At 29.7% G+C, this 23854-nt stretch overlaps 1 protein-coding gene across 1 annotated transcript in view; it reads right to left on the reverse strand.

Moving 5' to 3' along the window:
- LOC143245245 (uncharacterized) overlaps positions 1 to 23854 on the reverse strand; it is a 141558-nt gene that overhangs the window by 20947 nt on the left and 96757 nt on the right. Inside the window, exons 29-52 of the mRNA XM_076491387.1 lie at positions 22091 to 22135; positions 21536 to 21589; positions 20421 to 20519; positions 20159 to 20212; positions 19772 to 19825; positions 18712 to 18765; positions 16932 to 16985; positions 15850 to 15939; positions 14879 to 14932; positions 14279 to 14332; positions 13819 to 13872; positions 13455 to 13508; positions 12570 to 12623; positions 11806 to 11859; positions 9321 to 9374; positions 7343 to 7396; positions 6231 to 6284; positions 5054 to 5161; positions 4697 to 4804; positions 3031 to 3138; positions 2151 to 2204; positions 1474 to 1527; positions 1042 to 1095; positions 660 to 767 (exon numbers count right to left, since the gene is read on the reverse strand). Of these exons, the coding sequence (XP_076347502.1) occupies positions 660 to 767; positions 1042 to 1095; positions 1474 to 1527; positions 2151 to 2204; positions 3031 to 3138; positions 4697 to 4804; positions 5054 to 5161; positions 6231 to 6284; positions 7343 to 7396; positions 9321 to 9374; positions 11806 to 11859; positions 12570 to 12623; positions 13455 to 13508; positions 13819 to 13872; positions 14279 to 14332; positions 14879 to 14932; positions 15850 to 15939; positions 16932 to 16985; positions 18712 to 18765; positions 19772 to 19825; positions 20159 to 20212; positions 20421 to 20519; positions 21536 to 21589; positions 22091 to 22135 (1584 nt within the window). The remainder of the gene's footprint in view (positions 1 to 659; positions 768 to 1041; positions 1096 to 1473; positions 1528 to 2150; positions 2205 to 3030; positions 3139 to 4696; positions 4805 to 5053; positions 5162 to 6230; positions 6285 to 7342; positions 7397 to 9320; positions 9375 to 11805; positions 11860 to 12569; positions 12624 to 13454; positions 13509 to 13818; positions 13873 to 14278; positions 14333 to 14878; positions 14933 to 15849; positions 15940 to 16931; positions 16986 to 18711; positions 18766 to 19771; positions 19826 to 20158; positions 20213 to 20420; positions 20520 to 21535; positions 21590 to 22090; positions 22136 to 23854) is intronic.

Consider the following 23854-nt stretch of genomic DNA (forward strand, 5'->3'; position numbering starts at 1 on the left):
AATGTGAAATATGGCTTTTGCAAACAAGATAATTTCACGTTCGTTAAATAGTAGTTCATTCAAGAAACATGAGTTAAATATTTAAAAAACGAACTATTTTCACACAAATTTTGTTAAAGAAAACATATTTCAATAAATTTGTCTTAAAGTAAATGTATTTTGAATAAAAGTTTCAATCAATAAATACACTTTTTCATAGTTCAAGGAAATGTTTTATATTTCTAACACTATAAACCAACACAAAAATCGAGTTCTACAATCCCATAACATATGGAATATTTAAATATCCTCAAAAATGAGTTTTCAAACTGGATTTATGTTTTTTATATATTCAAAACTCTTCAGTATTTGTTTATGATCTTGTCAAATCTACATGTTATGATAGAGGACATACGAATATTGTCAGTTGGATTACAAAAAAAGGCTTTGTAATATACAAAAAAAAAATATTAACCATCCTTCATCAGAAAACAAATTATTTTCTGAAATGTACCTAATCTCCAACTAAATGTTTTTTCCATTGAAAATACATAAGCTAACAAGGCCTGAACAGTGATAATTTAAGTTTTCAAAAGAGAGTATACCATCAACAAAAAAGTTATATATTCATATTCTTAAAAATGTGTAAACCACAAATTTTCAAACTACTATCAACTCACTGGAGGTCCAGATGGTCCCTGTTCTCCAACAGGTCCTTCGACACCCTGATCTCCCTTCTCACCTGGTAGACCTACATCACCCTGAGCACCCGCAGCACCATCAGGACCCTAAACAAAACATGCAACGTGTCACAATTAATATTTTATTCTTATACAATGCAAGGCTTATCGCTAAAACACTGTTCTGACAACTGAATATGTTACAATATGAGTCACTAGGTAATACACAGTATCAAGCTCACATTGAGAAGTTATATGGAGCTTGCATCAGATAACAGGTTAAAATGTGTTTACATTTTATAGCTTATCTAATATCAAGTTTCTCTTCTAGTTTCACATCCACCTTTTAATTACTTTAATACATTTGTTTATGGCAACTTACTGTTTTTCCTGGGGCTCCAGGCAAACCCATTTCTCCAGGTTCTCCAGGTGAGCCCTAAACACACATACAAATTGTATAATTGCAAGCTGGACACCAATGTAATGTAGTAGTGATTTAACTAGTTACTTATACAGAAATAATGAAACAGATATACTAAATGTTTTGGATTGCTTCTGTCTACTTGCCCATTTTAAAACCAAAAACTAAGCAAAAGAACTCAGCTTAATGTTGTACTGACTGCTGGTAAGTCTTAGAAAGTAACAAATGTTTATATCTTCAACCACAAATATTCAGTGACAATTTACCAAACACAACAGTCACTTTAGTTATAAATAATTTTCAGTATTACTATTCTGATTGCCATAAATATAGTTTTGAGTTTTAAACTACTTAAAGATAAAAACACATCCAGTTTTTCTAGTTCACACTCACAGGTGGTCCTGGTTCTCCGGGTTTTCCATCCTCTCCATCTAATCCTCGCTCTCCCTAGATTATAACTAAGAGTTTGTAATTTGTTCTCAGCCACAATAACTAGATTAATCATTTGTATGAAAAACATAAGAGAAACACTTGCATGTACTTATAAACTATGTGCCTCAGAACTTAACTATTTTATCATTTACAAAATATTCATCTACTAATTATCACTTAACCCCAGGGCAAAAATCATCAAACCACAAGTCATTATTTATTCTAAAGACAAGCAGAAATTCTTTGAAGCACTAGAACACAAAATAAAGGCCATAGCTACACAAAACTAGGAAACTAGAACGTTTCTCATCTCATATCCTTCTCTATTTTCCTTGTCAAAACAGAAAATTTCTATTAATTAATACATTTGTGTTGTGTGATTAATTATAGGTAAAATTCTTTTCACCATCACTTATACTTCTAGCTAAACTGAATAATCTGATTTCACTGATCTACCATACCTAATAACAAAAAGATTTGTGGAAAAACAAAACTGCTTAATGTTTAACAGTTGACAAACAGCAGAAAGAAATGTGAATCTCATGAAAACATTATGAATGCATTTTATCCAGCAGTAAACATTTGTTTATTTCATGTCACAAAGAAAATGTGCTCATGTGCAAAAACAGCATTCTTACCTTTATTCCAGGAGTTCCAGCTTCTCCTGTGGGTCCTGGATAACCTGGAGCACCCTATTATATATAAATATATGTTTTATCTTCACCACTTTTAACTGCTAGAACTTTAAAGTCACTTTAGTAATATTTTTATCACTCTCAATCTACCTTAGCACTGAAATTACTAACTAGTGTTCAGTTATTTGATATATGACAAAAAATGAAAGTCACTTTAACATTTTCATTGCAACACTGCCATGAAAATATATAGTATATATTGCCTTTGCACTGGAAAACAATTGCCTGATGACCTAGTTTAGGCCTAAGTTGTTTTCAAGGTACACTATTACCATTCTTTATTTCACTTTCCTTCTTATAATACAATTTTGACCTTTCAAAAGACTTCCAATACACTTGCAAGGTTTGTCCCATTGGCACTTCTTTTACTTTAAAACTACCTGAAAGTAAATTGATATAAATGCAACAATCAAATTTTAACTGAACGTGTGATTATTCCACCAGAGAGGAGATATTCATCATAAACTTACTTTATATATACTTTTGGCAGTCACTGCACATTACTTTTGTCCAAAACTTTAACACATTTCAGCGTATACTCACTACTTTGTAATTTGTTTTTCATTATTTTGGGCAACCCTGTAGATATAGTTTTATTCTTTTAATTAACATATTTCTAGTTCTTTATTCAATCTAGTCTCTCTTAACAATCCTATGTATACAGATGACGATTTCATCACTGATGATCGCAGCATAATTTGTACGGCTCATCTGAAAGTTCCCGAGTCTCAGTTTTAACATGTGCTTTTCAGGCCAAAATTCAACTAAATCTGCACACTTTTTAAGTCAAACTTCAGTAATAAGAAAAACAGTAAAAACTCACTGGTGATCCTTTGGGTCCTTCTGGGCCTTGAGGCCCTCTAACTCCTGGTGGTCCCTGTAGACCAGGTTTTCCACTTTCTCCTTTCTGGCCTGGTGGGCCTCGCTTACCCTATAAAACCTTTGTTTCTTAAAAGGAGATTCTGATATTTCAAATTAATTAAATATCATATAAGTTCCCTAAGGTACTGAAATAGAAATGGTTAAACAAATAGTCAAGTTTCCCATAAATACACAAGAGAAAAGTCATTCCAAGAATTTGGTGAGCCAATCACAAAAAATTATTTACAAAAACAAAGTAACAAAACTAAAACCTAACCATCATTTATAGTCCTCTATAGCTGTTACTAAGCTGTCACAAATAGTTAGAGATCAGCTGACAGGCAAACATCAACACATTATTTTTAATTCTTTAAAATTCTAATACAAGATTCATTTTACATACATATAAAATACTGTATTAAATTTGGGAAAATAAATCAGCTAGCAAAAGAAAAAAAGTTAGCAAAAAGGAGTGTTTAAATAAGGAAATTATATATTGAAAGAATAACTTCTAAAGAACATGCTTATACCAAAGAAACTTTTGTCCCCATGCTAAGGTCTTCTGGGCAACCTGGAGTGCCTGTATCTATTTCTATGTCTTAAAATTTCATAAAATAAGGTAAGGGAAAAAAAAGTTTAGTTACAAATATTAGATAACACATACTAAAACTCTTCATAACCACAAACATTTACAAACCTTAGGACTATCACTGATATACTGCCTATTTCAGGACAACCACTAACACTGATATACTGTCTATTTCAGGACAACCACTAACACTGATATACTGCCTATTTCAGGACAACCACTAACACTGATATACTGTCTATTTCAGGACAACCACTAACACTGATATACCGTCTATTTCAGGGCAACCACGAACATTGATATACCGTCTATTTCAGGACAACCAGTAATACAGATATACTGTCTATTTCAGGACAACCACTAATACTGATATACCGTCTATTTCAGGACAACCACTAACATTGATATACCGTCTATTTCAGGACAACCACTAACATTGATATACCGTCTATTTCAGGACAACCACTAACATTGATATACCGTCTATTTCAGGACAACCACTAACATTGATATACCGTCTATTTCAGGGCAACCAGTAATACTGATATACCGTCTATTTCAGGGCAACCACTGACATTGATATACCGTCTATTTCAGGACAACCACTGACATTGATATACCGTCTATTTCAGGACAACCAGTAATACTGATATACTGTCTATTTCAGGACAACCAGTAACACTGATATACCATCTATTTCAGGACAAACACTAACACTGGTATGTTGTCTAGTTAATAACTAACACTAACACCAATATACTGTCTAGTTTAAAGACTAGCACTAACACTGGTATATTTTACTGATTTAGGACAAGCACTGAAACGTGTTTACTACATAAACACTGATATATTATTTAGTTTAGCACTAATATTTATAACTGTAAATACCCTGTTCAGTTTAGCACACTAGTGTCAATATTAGTTTACTTTTTAGGTCCCTTGTAGTAACTAAACAATGTTACAGTTTTAGTTCAAAACTAACACTAGCATTAGTTTACAATAACTTATGAACAAAATTACTACAATTTAATTTTCTCACATGTTCCCCATCTATGCCTGGTGGACCTGGAAGACCCGGAAGACCTGATTCACCCTTAGGTCCTTGCTTGCCTTCAGGTCCTGGAGGTCCTGGCACACCTTCACCTCCCTACAAAACAGTCAAAACTATTAAGATAAATAATTCCCAAAAGCTTTGTCTATCTCAGAGCTATTTGTAAAATATGAAATTAACAATATCATTCTATATATTACAAAATGTTTTGAACATTTTAACTGTTACAAACACCAGAAAGTTTTAACTCATTTATGTTTAAATAATTCAAACACATAAGAAATTCACAACTTTACTGGCAATACTTGTTACTGATATACTTATTACAAAATATTAGAGAATAACCTTTGATCCAGGTGGTCCAGGTTCTCCTGGCTGGCCTGCAGGTCCAGGTGGTCCTGTTTTGCCTGGATCTCCCTTACCACCTTTCATTCCTTGAGGTCCAGGAAGTCCCTGAGAGAGAGAGAAGAAAAAAGTTCCAGAACATTAAAATAGAAGAAATACCTCAATAAGTAATAATATGGTTTGAAATATTACACATTCAACACATAATAAATAAAAATACAAATAGCAGTAAAGACTGCAAGATACGAAAAAATGTTGAAAGAGACATTTATAAGAAAACCGAAACCTATGTTAATATCAATTTCAACATTTCAGGTAGAAACCCTTTATAAAGCAGCAAAAACCCCTCATAAAGCAGCAAAAACCCCTCATAAAGCAGCAGAAACCCTTCATAAAGCAGCAGAAACCATATTTCAGATGCAGTTTATACAGCCTGACAAAGGAGTCCTGCTCAAAACATTGCAAGGAACAATAAAAAAAAGTTTTTCGTATAGACATGTGTTTTAAGATTTCTGAAATATTATAATTGAAAAGGAGTGTGTCTGATTCTTTATTTTGGTTACGATAATAACAAAGTTAAATGTAATGAACTAATGCTTAAAAAACACTAATTCTAAACTGTGGTTTATTTCGTTTACTTTCAAAATAAAGACAAGTCACAAATACTGTAAATTCCATCATTTTAAAATTATTCTCTTCAACAGAACAACTTATTCTGAACACTGTGTGAACCAAACTGGACAACTTTTATTAAACAAAATAACTGTTTGTTTAGCTGTACACAGTGACAACTTAGTCCTTTAACACTAACTACGAAGGACAGCAATAACTTTCGTATTTAATATATCATAAGAAACTCTTTGAAAGAGCTCTTAATCCCCTGAAGTCACCATCACTGTCTATATTCCCATTGTATTTGCTTATGAATCAATCTGTTTCCAGAACGTTATAATAAGTGACAACACAGATCCTTATATTAACAAATTACAAACTTACTTTTTATATTTCAAAAAGCTTGAATATTATTACCAGAAAAAAAGTGAACTTTCAGATATAATAATGATAACATTTCTAAATTTACAAACCCTTTACAACCAAGATTTGGTATTTGAGATATATATATATATAAACAAAAAATCATCTTATTATTACAGGAAAAAAAAAAACTTTAACTCACCTGTAAGCCTGCAGGCCCAGATGGCCCTGATGGACCAATTGGTCCATCTTCTCCCTTGAAAATACCATAAATTATAGTTAAATAACAGTATTATTAATAAATGAAAAATCAAACTTAAAACTCTATACAGAAACAAGATAGAAGAGTGGACTGAAATTTAGATTTTAATTTCCATGTTCAGTTTACCTTCAGAAAACCATGGAATCATTTCTTGTAAAATACATAACTAAAATATTATTTATCACGTTGTCTGAAATACATCATTAAACTAAAAAAAAAAAAAACACCTTCTAGCAATTAGAGTTTTTTAGAAAGATTTGCAATATATGCAGTACTGAAGAAGTACGTGTTAAAATAAATTCAGCGTACTTTGAACTGCACTCAAGAAAGTCACAATGAGAAGACACTGAACAATGTATTAAATCATATTATTCTCAAACTGTATGATTTAAGTTAAAAATCTTATTACATTAATGATAACAGTGTACATAAACACACATTAATACAATTATAGTAAGTTTCAGTATATGTAAAAACATTTAGGTGTATGTTGTGCAAAAAATTTAAAATCCAAAAAAAATTCAAAGAATACTCTATTTATTTTGTGAACTAAAATACATACAATTCTTATATAGCAAAATTTCTCCACACATCAAACATTCTCTACATTTAAGTTTCTCATCAGACATAGAATTTGTGGCATGTGGAATAGAGTATATGTTCATAGAATACTTATTATTTTTTACTATTCTTAGTCTGTATTATCTTTGTTAAATACACTTACATTAGAATTCACTCTGGATAAGTAATTTTTTATAATATGAAATATAATTTATAGGTCACTATGGATAAGTAATTTTTTCATAACAAGAATTATAATCTATAGGCTCGTAATGAAGCTGAGTAAGTAATAAGAGGTAGAAAATCAATACTAGAATTATCTTTGAGAGTGATACTACTGAATTTGAGTGATACTTCTGAATGAACTTCTGAAGTATCCACTGTTTATTTTTATCTCCATTGTCACAGACTTTAACCTTTATTTTTCCTTTTCTGTTTATATCTAACATCAGCATATGAGTGCATGTGATGCACCTCACTGAACAACTAACCTTTGGACCCCTAGGCCCTTGAGGTCCAACCGTACCTCTCTCTCCTTCTGGACCCTAGATACATAAAGAATTATATATAAAACGATAATTAAAAACTTATGTAGTTGATAAATTTTAAGGTTGGTCAACAAAACAAAATATTTGAAACAGCAACTAATGACACTTGTAAGATTAACATTTAAAATCTGTGATGTTTCCACCAAACTTTGTTCATTATTAACTTTAATGTTTCAAATGCAAGTCTCATGAAATATATTATATATTAACATTATGCTAAATCAGATTTACCACATCACATGTGGGCAAGAAAAAGACTTAAGTTTTTCACATTTTTTTCAGGTTTATTCTTTATGTATAATCATAAAAGCAACTAAAATGTAAAAATAAGGATATTTTTACATTAGTTAAGATTGGATTAAGTAAAATAAATGAATAATAATAAAATTAATATGTTTCACAAGACATGCAAGCAAGCTGTTTGTACCAGTTGCAATAGCTCGTGGGTAATTTAATTCTATATCATAACATAAGCTGCATGGTTCCATAATTTATAACTTACAAGTGCATGGACAAGCTAATCACAGTTAAAAGGACAATAAAACAATAAAAAGATAAACAGATGTATACTGTTATGAACTTAGAGATAATTGGGATAAACAAATGTGGTTTAATATTACAATATTAAGTCATTATAGAAAATAACTTAGATTTATTTCAAAAATTTTTGGTGGTTATGAGATCAGTAAGGTTTACCAATCTGTTTTGAGTTTAAAAAATACCATATAAACTATCAAGTGTTACTCATAAATGGTTTGTAACGTATTAAGAAGGTCATAGGGATTACACAAAAGAAGTTTGAAATTTTTTAGAAAAAAACAAATATTTTTAATTTTAACATGAAAATTACTTTGCACACAGACCATTCAACACAAATACTCAGTATATTTATGGACAAATCTTTATTTTGTTAGTAATACTTCACTAAAAAATATGATTCTTTTGTATGTTAAAGACTTATAATATTAAGTGAAATACTGCCAAATTTTGTGAAGATATACACATTATATTGAAAGTTATAGTATTAAAACTAAAAGACTAAAATGAGTACAAAGGTCACACAGTTGGTCATATAGACCGACCACATTTTCAGAGAGTTAATACATACAAATATGTGATTCATTTAGTTTAAACTCCATAAATATAATAGTACTGTCTGCTATATGTCTATGTAATTATTTAAAATGGTGTGGATAGATTTTCACTAAAATTGGTATGAACATTTATTAGGTCCATGTGTTGATAAATACAAATTTTTATTGTTGCATCTTGTGTTTTATGGTTTTTACGGGTATTTTTAGTGTTTTTTAATATACATATATACTATACTTTGCTCGCCATTGATGGGTCAACACCAAATTTGGCATGAAAGTCAATCAGGTTCATGTGGGGGTACATACAGACTTGCAATTTCACATCTTATGTCTTCAAGTTTTTATGGGCATTTCTTACAATTACTTATAAGGGAAGTAACTTTTCACGTCCTAAGATAACCTCTCATGAATTGTGAATTTACATAACTTCCATGTACTCCAGGGAATGGATACTCCAGCTAAAAAATAAATTAGAGTTTCAAACTTTAATTTGGTTCTAAACCAGACAAAAATAAATGTTTTGATAGCGTTTCACCTGTGCAATTTTCATATTATTTTTCTAATTTGAATAATTCCTATTACAAGGATATGTGCATGTAAGAACATGATATCAAATTTGAAATAGACTTTGTCATTTAGAGTTCTCACAAAAGGTTTTTGTTTTTCACATAACCTGAACATGTAGCACCATTATAATGATTAATATTTTAAACATTTATCTAAATGTTTTAATGTTTTATATCACAAAAAAAATCTGTGATAAATAACCGTTAATTAATTAACCATTAATTCTTATCAACATGAAAGATGAATTCTGTGTAACTTACAGGAGGTCCTGGTTCACCTCTGATACCCTGTGGGCCAATGCCTCCTGCTGGTCCCTAAACCATCAGAGTTGTAGAATGAATAAAGCATACTTGTTCACAATTTACATTTTACTGTACTACAACAAATTTAAGCATATAATTCTATGTCGAGGACAAGTGCTTGACAATACACAATAAACAGTGGAATTTAACAGCATTTGAATACATAAAATAAATATAAAATTTACGTATTTAATAAAAGATAAATAAAAATGAACTTTGTTGAAAACAGAGTCAACAATCAATGAATAGGTGTGAAAATAAAATAAATGGAAAGGTAACATGACTTCTCAATAAGTTCTAGTTCTTCACAAATAGAAAGAAATCTGCTTGAAAACACAAAACTGTGTTGATGATTAACCTCATCTTTAATTAACCAATTAGAAATTAACCTCATCTTTAATTAACCAATTAGAAATTAACCTCATCTTTAATTAACCAACTAGAAAAATTGATAAGAAGATTTCAGAAACATCTCTGTTCCATGTGGCACATGTATAATAATCCTATATACACATGGTGAGACACCATAAAACAACCCAACAAAATAATAGACAAAACCATTAATAGGTCCCTACTAAAGAAAGTAACTCCTGGGGCTTAATTTAACACACAACATGAACCAGATTTATGATGTTTCAAATTTTTACTTAGAGATAACTTTTAAATTTTGTGGATTTAAATATACGCTACAGGAGAATGAGATATGTTGTATTTAGTAACCACATCTGTACGATACGTAACATCAGTGTCCCCAGTGAATCCAAAATAACCTTAAGGTCTTTTAACATTAAATATCAACTTTAAATTTAACAACAAAAAAACATAACACACTTAACACTGAGATACACAGAATAATTTAATTTTCCAATATCTAAGAATATAAGTGAAAACACAACAATTCCTTTTTATAAAACTTACAAGCACATTCTATTAACTCATTTTCACAAACTTTAAACCTATGTCTTTCAGTTTAATATACTTTAATATAAAGAAATTACTTCAAAAATACATGTTCCAAACAACTGTATAGTCAACAATATGATAAATCATCTGTTACATAAATAATATATTAAGTGAATTCATGTTCCAAACATGTTGTCTAATCAACAATATGGTAAAACATCTGTTCTCATCAACAGTATATCAAGTTAATTCATGTTTCAAACATCTGTCTAGTCAACAATTTGGTAAAACATCTGTTGTTCTCATCAAGAATATATTAAGTGAATTCATGTTCCAAACATCTATCTAATCAACAATATGGGAAAACATGTGTTCCATATATAATATATTAAGAAATTTCATGTTCCAAACAACTGTCTAGTCAATAATATAGTGAAATATCTGTTCTGATTCATAATATATTAAGTAGATTCAAGTTCCAAACACCCTCTAGTCAACAATATCACAAAACATCTGTTTTTGTCAATAATATATTAAGTGAATTCATTTTCTAAACATGTTGTCTAATCAACAATATGGTAAAATATCTGTTCTCATCAATAATATATCAAGTAATTTCATGTTACAAAAAACTGTCTAGTCAACAATATGGTAAAACACGTTGTTCTCATAAATAATATATTAAGTCATTTCATATTCCAAACATCTGTCTGATCAACAATATGGTAAAACATCTGTTTTCATCAATAATATATTAAGTAGATTGAAGTTCCAAATGTCTGTCTAGTCAAAAGTATGTTTTAACATCTGTTCACATCAATAATATATTGTGGGTTCAAATAATAAACATCTGTCTCACAAACAGTATATATTGATCCAACTGATACATTTATTATAAGTGATTTACATCAAACACTTTGAATGACATTTAGTTACAATGACATTAATATCTCTATTAATATATATCAGCATTTTTAGTAAACCTACATTATTTTACCCTCCAGCTGTAACCAAACTACTACATGTAATATGTTTAACTGAAACTAGATTTCAAACTACTACACATAATGTGTTTAACTGAAACTAGATTTCAAACTACTACACGTAATGTGTCTAACTGAAACTAGATTTCAAACTACTACACGTAATGTGTCTAACTGAAACTAGATTTCAAACTACAACACGTAATGTGTCTAACTGAAACTAGATTTCAAACTACAACACGTAATGTGTCTAACTGAAACTAGATTTCAAACTACAACACGTAAAGTGTTTAACTGAAACTGGATTTCAAACTACTACACGTAATGTGTCAAACTGAAACTGGATTTCAAACTACTACACGTAATGTGTTTAACTGAAACTGGATTTCAAACTACTACACGTAATGTGTCAAACTGAAACTGGATTTCAAACTACTACACGTAATGTGTTTAACTGAAACTGGATTTCAAACTACTACACGTAATGTGTCTAACTGAAACTAGATTTCAAACTACTAAATGTAATGTGTTTAACTGAAACTAGATTTCAAACTTACAGTTTTTCCTTTAGTTCCTTTTAATCCTTTCTGACCAGGCATCCCCATCTCACCCTAATCAGACAATAAAATCAGACTGTTAGTACATCAACAAACCCAGATTTCTCTTTTTGAAATGCTTCAAATGCATCATCTTAATGAACCTTATTTTCTGCATGTGCATCCAGTTCAATTAATGTTTTATTTTATACACATACAAAATGTTACATATAAGAGACGACTGAAATAAGCTAACGTATTACACATAAAAATTAACATAAAAGTTAAAAACACAAAAATCTTCTACATTTAGTTAATGTTAATGCAAAGTTGATTAACATAAGATATATTTACTAGTTATTTCAACTAGACGTATAATAACATATAGTGTTTCTGTAGCTCTAGCAATACCAACAATTTACAATTTCTCTTGATTAAGGTCACAGGAAAATCAAAAAACCATAAGTAAGTTATTCAACAAAAAGTATAAACCTGGTATCTAAATAATAAACCACAGGAACTTTTGAAACGAAACTTCTTGACAATCTGATATGTTATTCTTTTCATTTTGTTTAGGATTTTCTATATTTTTACAGTTTTGGTCACGTTTCATCAATTTTAAACATCATAAGAACATGCTGATCAGCTTAAGTTTTTCATTTTGTTTCTCTTATATAAACTATAAACAATGTTTTTCACACACCAGCAGACTACTTCTTTTGAAATTAGAATTAAAACCAACATTTGTATCAGATAATTAGAAAATATAATGGTTACACAGATACCTTGTCTCCATCTTCTCCCGGGGTACCAACTGGTCCTGCCGGACCTGGTAAACCCTAAAGTAGTAGAAACGTTTTTACCTTAATTCTGTATGCATGTCAAACAATTTCACCGCATGTAACAATAAGTGATTAAAATTTTTATTGCAAGTAATTCATGAATTGCATACATTTCATGTATAAAATTTAGATATTTGGTTTAAAATTCCATCTCAGCTAACTGATCTTTATCTATCAATATCTTGTAACGAACTTCACCAAGGTTTTGGTTTGCTACTGTTATAGAGACAATTATCTAAATCAAGTCACTACTGATTTGTAACATATTGAACTAATTATCTAAATCAAGTCACTACTAATTTGTAACATATTGAATTAATTATCTAAATCAAGTCACTACTAATTTGTAACATATTGAATTAATTATTTAAATACATTCACTACTAATTTGTAACATATTGAATTAATTATCTGAATCAAGTCACTACTAATTTGTAACATATTGAATTAATTATTTAAATACATTCACTACTAATTTGTAACATACTGATCATATTATTTAAATACATTCACTACTAATTTGTAACATATTGAATTAATTATCTGAATCAAGTCACTACTAATTTGTAACATATTGAATTAATTATTTAAATACATTCACTACTAATTTGTAACATATTGAATTAATTATCTGAATCAAGTCACTACTAATTTGTAACATATTGAATTAATTATTTAAATACATTCACAACTAATTTGTAACATACTGAACGCCATAAATATATTCCTATGCTAATAAGTAATAACAAGATATTAAAATTAGTTTTATGTGATTAATCACAAATGCACAAATATATATCTAAATTATATATACAATCAATTTCCTACCCTGGCACCAGGTGGTCCATCTCTTCCAGGAGGACCTGGTAATCCTCCATTTCCCTAGTGGCAAAAACACAAGAAACAATATGACAAATGAATATGAGAAATAGACTTATTTTTCACACAATCATAGGAATACTACTTCAAGTACGTTATTTTTTAATCAACTGAAACATATATAAATATATAATAATGTAAAATAATTTTATAAACTGTATTTTCAAATAATTTCATTTCTCAACTACATCAACATAGCTCCATAACCACAAAGTTTCAAACAATGAAATAAAATTTTCAAAAATAACAATAAAATAATAACATGATAACAGATTTCATGAAAACATATTAATGATATATTTCTGCCTCTAACCTTATCTCCTTTTGAACCAGCTGGCCCTGGTGGTCCGGGAGGCCCAAGTCGTCCCTGTGATGAATACAACTATTAGTTATACAAGATCTGAGGCTATGATATAACAAAACAGGAATGTTACAGTACTTTTGACCCAAATTTAGTAGTCCAGAATACTATTTCAAAAAATGGGAACCATAAGTAATACAGCTTCCCAGTCTGGGTTTGTTTGTTTTTTCCATCATGCTAAACAATGTAAAATCTCTCTTTACATTAGGATCTCATGATATTTAAAACAAATTACATCTTAAGTTCATTAATAAATTGTAATTAAAACAAATTATAGCTTTTAGTACACCTGCTCTCTTTAAAAACATCAGTATTTTCTCATCATAATTAAACATTAACCAAGTTCACACAGAAAATACACAAACAGAAATCAGCTTATGCAATAGCAAAAATAGTTTGAATAAGAGTTCACCTTTTCACCTGGGGGTCCTGGATCCCCTGGAAAGCCCATTGTACCTTTTTCTCCCTATTTAAAAGAAAAAAACAAACCATCAATATAATGGACTTGCACATATCTCACTATGTGTTCCATGAAATCATTGCATTTCGCCAGGTTTGATTTGTTTGAAAAATCTTTCCATTGTAAAATTTTTAATTTTTATCTAGATTTATACAATACAAAAAAGTTTACAAACATTTTATGTTTTAAACAACTACATTTGTATCTCATATGGTGTGTGTGTGTGTGTGTATGTACTAATTTTAATAATAAACTGTATAGATATTTCTTAATCACCAAAATGTGAAAACAAAGTGGCTTCACACCAAAACCTTTTTTTTTCCATTTTTGCCACCATGAAGTAGGTAACAAAAAATCAGTATCATATTAAACGTACAAATTATTACCCTACATCACAGAAATAAAACTAACATGATTTGATAATATTACCATTTGTGCACAATTCTTGAAACTTATAGCAGACAGAAAATATCAAATTAATTCTTAGATAGATGATTTAGTACCTACATACACTGCTTAGTACAAAAACAGAGCAAAAGGAACATGTCTTACAAAAGGTCCAGGGGGTCCAGGAGGTCCATCTTCTCCTTTCAATCCAGGAATTCCCTGATGTCCATGACAAAAAATTAAAATAATCATGAAACTTTAGTCATACCTACTTTTATGTTTGTTTTTACACCTAATGACTAAACTACAAATGAGGTTTAGCAGAAATGTTTTAGATGCCAAGAAAGTAACGCGACCGTTGTGTATCAGTAGGCTATACTCACCAGAAGTAACCAATTTTATTATCTTACTGTAATTATTTGATGAATACATTATAAAACATGATTGAGGCCAAACTTCTTAAAGGGGTGATAAATAAAGTTCAGATGGAAGTTTATAGAACAGATATCAAACTTCCTATACTAGGGGAAAATACAGATTTTTTAAAAGTATTTCTTTATAAAATTAAGAACTTGAAACTTAAGTAATATTAAAATTTGACTGATTAACTACATTTTTATGCTGAGGTTGCTGTATAAATTGAAATACAATAAATTAATTATATTTGGAATATAACTCACTTAAATGTTACGATATGCTTACTTTGACCTACCCATACTAATAGGGTTAACTGACTTTCAACAAAAAGAAACAGATTATTAGAGCCGTATTCATGAACCAAACTTTACAACTTCTTAGAACATTATTACAGTATGCCATCTATAAGACATGTGTCATCAGTTATATATAAAAGTGATTGGTAAATCATCATAAGTAACCTTGGCTGCCATGTTTTATGTCAAGTTTTGTCCTTTCTAGCATTTTTCAGATAGCCTACTATAAAAAAAACTGATACAGTTCTAAAAGCTAGAAGTGAAATCACACATTAGCAAGCTTCCTTCACTGAGTGTTTGTAATTTTTTAACCTAATGGGTGTAAAAGAGTACAAATTTACAATCACAATACCAATTTCTTTAGTTAATGGGTAACAGATTTTCAGTAAAAGTAACAAGAACTATATGATACATAAAACTTACAGGAGGTCCAATCAATCCTCGTTCTCCAGGTGCCCCGACTGCTCCAGGAGGCCCAGGAGGACCTTTGACTCCAGGACGACCTGGTGGACCCTTAACGAAAGGTCAAGAAACATCCATAAATTATATTTGAATATGTTTAAAAATCTATAATTCCACTTAATAACAGACTTGAATAATGTCACTTTTTTATTGCCTAAACAATGTGACATTATTGAAGCCTGTAATTCTACTTAATAATAGACTTGAATAATGTCGCTTTCTTTGTATAGCCTAAACGTTTTGTACTTTAATTTTCTTATACCATTATAATAAACTCTAAAATGACATTTTTTTCACATAGTTAAAGCAGTACAGGCATAATGCACTTAGAACTTAACAAAGCAAAATATTTTTTAAAATATCAATAATTTCTTTGTAGACTCTGACAGCCTCAATCATGATCTGAAATTTATATCTTTCATGATGTGTTGAAAAACAATAAACTTAATATTTAATTACTATATGAATTTCTTTTAGTAAACTTAATATTTCAAATTAAAAAAAAAAAGATTACCTTAAATATTAAGAAAAAACTTTATTACAATGATCCAAGTTATAAATCCAACAATTTCAATTCATAAAGTTAATATGCCTTCTTTTGGTTTCGTATATTAAAAGTCATTAAGTATCTCGACCACAATTATAAAAAAATGGTTACACACTAAAGTGTCGAGTTTGTAGACCTACTAAACCTATCTCTTCATAATTTTTTTTTAATGGAAAGAATGGTCAGAGGTAAGGAAGTTCATTTTCTATTCCCTACCCCCTTTGTTTTATTTCTGATGTTTACTGTTGGGGGTATTTGAATTAATACATGTATGTCAAGTTATGTATTCTGTAATGTATATGTGTGTACATACAGTTAACTTAAACATGTTAAAACAATAACACAGAATATCACATCTTAACTTTTCCTCATCAAATTTTCTTCTAATTTTTGTGCAAAAGAGGAAACATTTAAACATGAAAGTCTTTATAACTAAGTATAAACCTTTTTTTTTAATAACTGAATTTGTGTTTGAATATATGAAAACTACACTCACAGGAGGTCCTTCTTTACCAGCCTCTCCAGGAAGACCTTGTTCTCCTGGAACACCCTAAACATGGAGATGTATAACAGTTGTTATATATAGGAACAGAACCACGCTGTATCCATTTATTATATTCCAGTTAGATTCTTCTAAATATATTAACCACTGATGAGGTATCAAGAAATAGTTATAGTCCTTATAAAGACATTAACCATTACTTATGTATCAAGTAACCATTACAGTTCTTATAGTCATTAATTATTACTTAAGTATCAAGTAACCATTACAGTTCTTATAGTCATTAACCATTACTTAAGTATCAAGTAACCATTACAGTTCTTATAGTCATTAATTATTACTTAAGTATCAAGTAACCATTACAGTTCTTATAGTCATCAACCATTACTTACGTATCAAGTAACCATTACAGTTCTTATAGTCATTAACCATTACTTAAGTATCAAGTAACCATTACAGTTCTTATAGTCATTAACCATTACTTAAGTATCAAGTAACCATTACAGTTCTTATAGTCATTAATTATTACTTAAGTATCAAGTAACCATTACAGTTCTTATAGTCATTAATTATTACTTAAGTATCAAGTAACCATTACAGTTCTTATAGTCATTAACCATTACTTAAGTATCAAGTAACCATTACAGTTCTTATAGTCATTAACCATTAATTAAGTATCAAGTAACCATTACAGTTCTTATAGTCATTAACCATTACTTAAGTATCAAGTAACCATTACAGTTCTTATAGTCATTAATTATTACTTAAGTATCAAGTAACCATTACAGTTCTTATAGTCATTAACCATTACTTAAGTATCAAGTAACCATTACAGTTCTTAGTCATTAACCATTACTTAAGTATCAAGTAACCATTACAGTTCTTATAGTCATTAACCATTACTTAAGTATCAAGTAACCATTACAGTTCTTAGTCATTAACCATTACTTAAGTATCAAGTAACCATTACAGTTCTTATAGTCATTAATTATTACTTAAATATCAAGTAACCATTACAGTTCTTATAGTCATTATTACTTAAGTATCAAGTAACCATTACAGTTCTTATAGTCATTAACCATTACTTAGGTACTGAGTAACTGTTATTCATTAACCATTACTTAGGTACTGAGTAACTGTTATTCATTAACCATTACTTAGGTACTGAGTAACTGTTACAGTTTGTATAGTCATTTTATATATTTAAACACAGTCACTGTGTTAAGTACGGAAATAGAAACAGAAGTATAGATGGGATTCAAAATCACGAGCATAACTAAAAGTGGGATCTAAAAAGTTCTAATAACCTTATTTAATTTTCGAATACTTATTTTACTACACTGATCTCAAGATGGATAAATTATCTCCAAAATCGTGTGTGGTATTTCCTAAAGATCTTTCACATAAATTACAATTTGTTTCATTTAAACTAAGTCTTAAGTTTTATTAAAAAGTTGGTCTCACTCTATTTCTTTTACTAACATTTGTGACACGTCTGGTTTGTAGGATATTCAAGATTTAAAATTTATTTTCAATCAAGTCCAAAAATCATGCTCTGTTTATGAGCAAATATCTATGTTAAAATGAATTTACAGGTTTATCTTTATATGTAAACACTACACTGTTTGTATAAAACTAGAAAAATAACATTAATTACTATTGATTCTTAACAAGAGGTAGGAAGACAGATATAAGGCTTCTATTCTACTCCTGAAGTGATTTTTTTTCTTTTAAAAAACATTTCTAAAATTAAAAATAAGATAACTGAACATACTGGAGTTCCAGGAAGACCTGTATCCCCAGAAGGGCCTGGCTCCCCTGCTGGTCCCTAAATAAATACAAAATAAAAAAATGAGTTATGATGAACAGAAAGTGCAAGATGCCAGACCAATCATACCGTTCAAAAACAGTAAGGTACAGAGTATAAAACCTGCATACTGATTGATGTAGTTAATGGATGCATACTTCTGGTTTATTGTTAAAAAATAAACACAAATAATTAAAAATATCTACTCTATGCACGTGCACAATTTGTTAGCACAGTCTCATCAGAGGAATTCAACATACTTTTCTTAATCTTTGTCAAAACTTACTACTTTCCATATAATTAATTAAAAATTAAAAACATATAATTACAAATATCTACTCTATGCACACGTGCACTATTTTTGTTAAAACTTAGTACTTTCCATGTAATTAATGAAAAATTAAAAACATATAATTAAAAATATTTACTCTGTGCACACGTGCACAATTTGTTAGCACAGTCTCATCAGAGGAATTCAACATACTTTTCTTAATCTTTGTTAAAACTTACTACTTTCCATGTGTTCTTCTCTACTTTTAAGTTTAGTCTGACAAAATTAAATTTCCTTCAATTCCCGGGAATAATCTTGTAAAAACTGTCTTAAACTTAAAATAAACTTAAAACTTAAGAACATTGTTTAGAAGTAAGTAACTATTTATGGTGGTCAAGTATATCCTAGAATCTAGTGCAATGAGTGTGACAAGAAGTTAAAAATACTATTCATAAAAGTATCAAACAGAAAAGTGTTCCAAGTTTACATTTTTATTTTTTAGAAGAATGAAGCAAGAAAGTATGAGCCAATGGTTATAAAGACACTTTCTTTGGTATTGTTTTTAAATATTTTAACACTATAAGAATCCACATATTATACTGGTATTTTATTCAAACATAATTACATCTTGGTAGATTTATGGATACATAATATAAATTTTAGAATTCTAAACAAAGAATTTCAGCAGTCATGTAGAGATAAACAAGAAAGGATGAGCAAAACGTATTTCAGTAATCTGAAGCTTTCTAACTTTACCTGTGGTCCAACTACACCAGGTGGGCCAGGTGGTCCATGAGGCCCAGGTTCTCCCTTCGAAATAAAATAAATTATGTTATTATAAACCTCCTTAGTATGTAAGCTTATTTCTACTGACAACCAAGCTAGTATATGAAAACACTTATAATGCAAAGAAAAGTCTACTATGCATACATATTAATTTATACATTTTACGGCAAGATAACTTGTAGCAAAAATTATGAATGAAACATAAATTACGAATGAAGCATAAATTATGAATGAAACAAATTACGAATGAAGCATAAATTCATCAAAATGAATTCAGTTTTATACACACTTCATAGCATGTTTAGTGATTAAATATTTTTCTTATATTAAGAAGAAAACAAAAATAGCTTTGCTTACTGGAGGTCCTCGTTCTCCAGGTTGTCCTGGAAGTCCATTTTTGCCTGATGGTCCCTGAAAATGGAGAGAAGAGAGGGTTAAGTAAATTGGAAGTCTGAAAACCCATTTTTTGTTCAGTTGTATCATAGATAAAAGATGAATAGATCAATAATACAGTTGTAGATTTAGTTCTGGCATCTATTTTTGCTTTTACAATATTTTAATGTTTTTTATGTTATTAAAATAAATGCCCATAAATATATTAAAATATATTTCATCTTACTGGAGGTCCACGAAGGCCAGCAAAACCTCGTGGTCCTTCTGGACCTTGGGGTCCTCTTTCTCCCTGTATACCTGTTGGCCCGGGTTCTCCTATACTACCCTGAAATAAAGAGAAAAACACACAAAAGTTTTTAACCCATTTTTATATAATGCAATATTAACTCATATTTAAGCTGTATTTGAATAATTTTCTAATAGCCACCAGTGGTGAAGTAACATTTCTTCAGACTTGTACCTCTAGATACCAGGTCTCGATAATTGTGGTGGACAGAGCTCAGGTAGCAAATTGTGTAGCTTTGTAATTAATTACAAACAAACAAGCTTTAATGTTTTAATAAAGATATCAGTATCTTTTTTTAGGTAGTGGCTATATCACAATAAGAAACATACTTGTTTTCTTAGAGACATAATTCTTTCATCTTTAAAACATATATAATTAAAATGAGATTCTAAGCTAAAACCTTCTGACTGACTGCTAACCATAGAACATGATTCAAACAGTGCACATAAAGCTAAAACCTTCTGACTGACTGCTAACCGTATAACGTGATTCAAACAGTGCACATAAAGCTACAACCTTCTGGCCGACTGCTAACCATAAAACATGATTCAAACAGTGCACATAAAGCTAAAACCTTCTGGCCGACTGCTAACTGTAAAACATGATTCAAAGACTACACACATACTTTTTTTTAATTAATATATTAAGTTGTGTTCTCTCTGAATTTGTTGATTTTTAATAAAAAATACATTTATAAATATTAAAACACACAAAAACTTTAAGACTTGTAAAGAACAATATTTATGTGGAACAAATCATATAATTACATTATAATTATACAAGTTTATTTTTTCTATATTTTGCAATAACTCTCTATATGTAACATGTATTCACTAAAAAAAAAGCCTCTCCACGAAGCTGGCACTGTTTAGAATCTTTACTTTCTAAACTGTGTTACCCTATTTATAGTACTGCATACTCCTGCTATAATATAGATAGTATAACAATGCATTAAATAATGTGAAAGCTGATATAATCATTTATGAGTTCAAAATACATTAAGCCTGAACATAGTTACACAATATTAAACAAGACAAAAGAAGTTACTTGTGTACCTTCCCTCCCCGTGGACCCCGCTTTCCTCGGCTGCCTCTTCGGCCTCTGTTTCCCTATACAGAATAAATATGTTTATAGCAAAGATGCTTTCTTTAACAAATTACAGCACAATAAGAGAACATGAGAAAAATAAGTTATAAAATTATTTTCTTCAGACATCAAAGAGATGACTTGATCTTAACTCTATTGTAAATTAACATAAATTTCTTAAGCACGTGTGATATAATTAACTAATAACAAACATTTTGTTAATGATCATGCTTAGAAGATCAATACTATTTATGAGCATTCAAAAATAAATGAGGAAGTACACTCTAAATATGAGACGTTTAACCTTTTGAGCAAGAAACTGAGTAAGTGCTTCATTCAGGACTAATAAATTTATGAAAACAAAGCTATAAAAAGTGAGAGTTATCAACTTTATAGAACAGTTCTATATAAAACTGACAGAAACATAGCAAATCAAATATTCAAAACCAACTTTAGAGATATTTTATAAGACTAGTGTTTAATGTTTAACAGAGTATAAATATTTCACTTAAACTACAACATACTCTAGGTCCTGGTTCTCCTTGTTGTCCTGGTGGACCAAAGAGGCCCTGGAAATGAAATATACAGATAAGTTTAAAAGTATAAACCTGAATCATAATATATACGTGATTCACAAACAAAAATGTCTTTACCAAGAATACGGTGATCCATACTGTAAACTGTAGCTTCATACATACACACACAGATGTCACAAAGAAACAAATTGATATAATTAAATCTGGGTTTCTAAACACAAGCTAGTCAAATTGATTGTATGTATAATTCTACTGATATAAAAGACAAAGAAAGGATAATCTAAACTGCACCTTAAAAAACAAATGCCATTTACCTCAACTTGTACAAACCCACAAAAGAGACTTTTTGGTGATTAACATAACACTAATTGTTAGAAGCTTCTGTCATTCATGGACAAGAAATTGTTTATTACATAATGTTTCATAAAGCAGCGAGTTGATTTTGATTTTTATCAATGAACAGTCTATTACTTGTGATCAAAATAATAATTATGTTGTAACTTTCCATAACAGTAGACAGTATTTTTTATACTTATGGTCAACATGCTTTATACCGATTATATGAAAAGGCAGTTGGTAAATATTTCAAATAAAGAGACTAAACATTAAAAAAAACATTAAGCCATTTTAAATCGATATGAAAAACAATACAAAGATATGAAGAAAAGATTTCAATTTTTGTACTAGGCAGTTAATATTACATGATTAAAATTTCTTAAAGTATTGCAAGCTTAATATACATATTACCATATATCAGTGTCTTAATCAATATGTGTTACATTCAGGTAACAATGAGTTAACATTAAAGCAATGGAATAGTTCTACTAAATAGCAGCAGATTCTGGAAGATATTTATTGTCAAGTATATCCGAATTTCTCTAAATACCAGAGTTCGTATAAAACCAATTAAAAGGCACAACACAATGCAAAGCATAAATAAATATCGTTATTATAATACTAATAGTTCGTACTCAGCATGCAAAAGTCACCTATTCTGAAATGGCAAATGTTATTTCTCTAAAATAACTTCTCTAAAACAGCATACCAGATTCTTTAAATTCAAATTTTCTTGCTTCACAAATAACACTGAATTTCTCTGAGCAACTAGCGCTACCCATGTGACTGGTCGTTCTCATTCAAGCAAAGATGAAGCCATAACTTCTACACATCACCTGACCTACCACTGAACAGGTATTATGTCAAGAAGATGACAAAGGAACAAGGACAAATAGAACAAAAAATACTTAACAGTCTTCCTTACCATGAATTATGTGAAAACTGACAGCATAAAGGGCAACTGACAAACGCTGAATAATATTATATTAAAATAAGAGGGTATGTTTATATGAAAAAAACAATACTTTTTTGCAACTGTAAATTCTAACATTACTTGCACAGAAGCTAGCATCACATCTAATCATAACTGACTAACATCAACAAGTATTTATCACTCTCATAACCACAACAAATGGGGCTAGCATTATAATGTCACACAGCAAGTAATAAAAACTCATAACTGTTAACAGTTGCATTGACCACCAGTAAAAAATCTTATAAATATCACATCAGCATGGAATGATTTAACCTAAAATGTGACTTATATGCTTCAAGCTTCGTCACTGGTTGGGGTTTCCTTAATTATTTCTAGCAAACTAGTAATGAAAACATACTGTATATTAATATAAGAATGAAACTCTGGTTACATGTTTATTGATAAATCTTAAGAGTACAAAAATCTAGCTGGCTAACATT

Source organism: Tachypleus tridentatus, chromosome 2, assembly GCF_004210375.1.
Source record: "Tachypleus tridentatus isolate NWPU-2018 chromosome 2, ASM421037v1, whole genome shotgun sequence".
In the NCBI taxonomy this organism is placed as follows: Eukaryota; Metazoa; Arthropoda; class Merostomata; order Xiphosura; family Limulidae; genus Tachypleus; species Tachypleus tridentatus.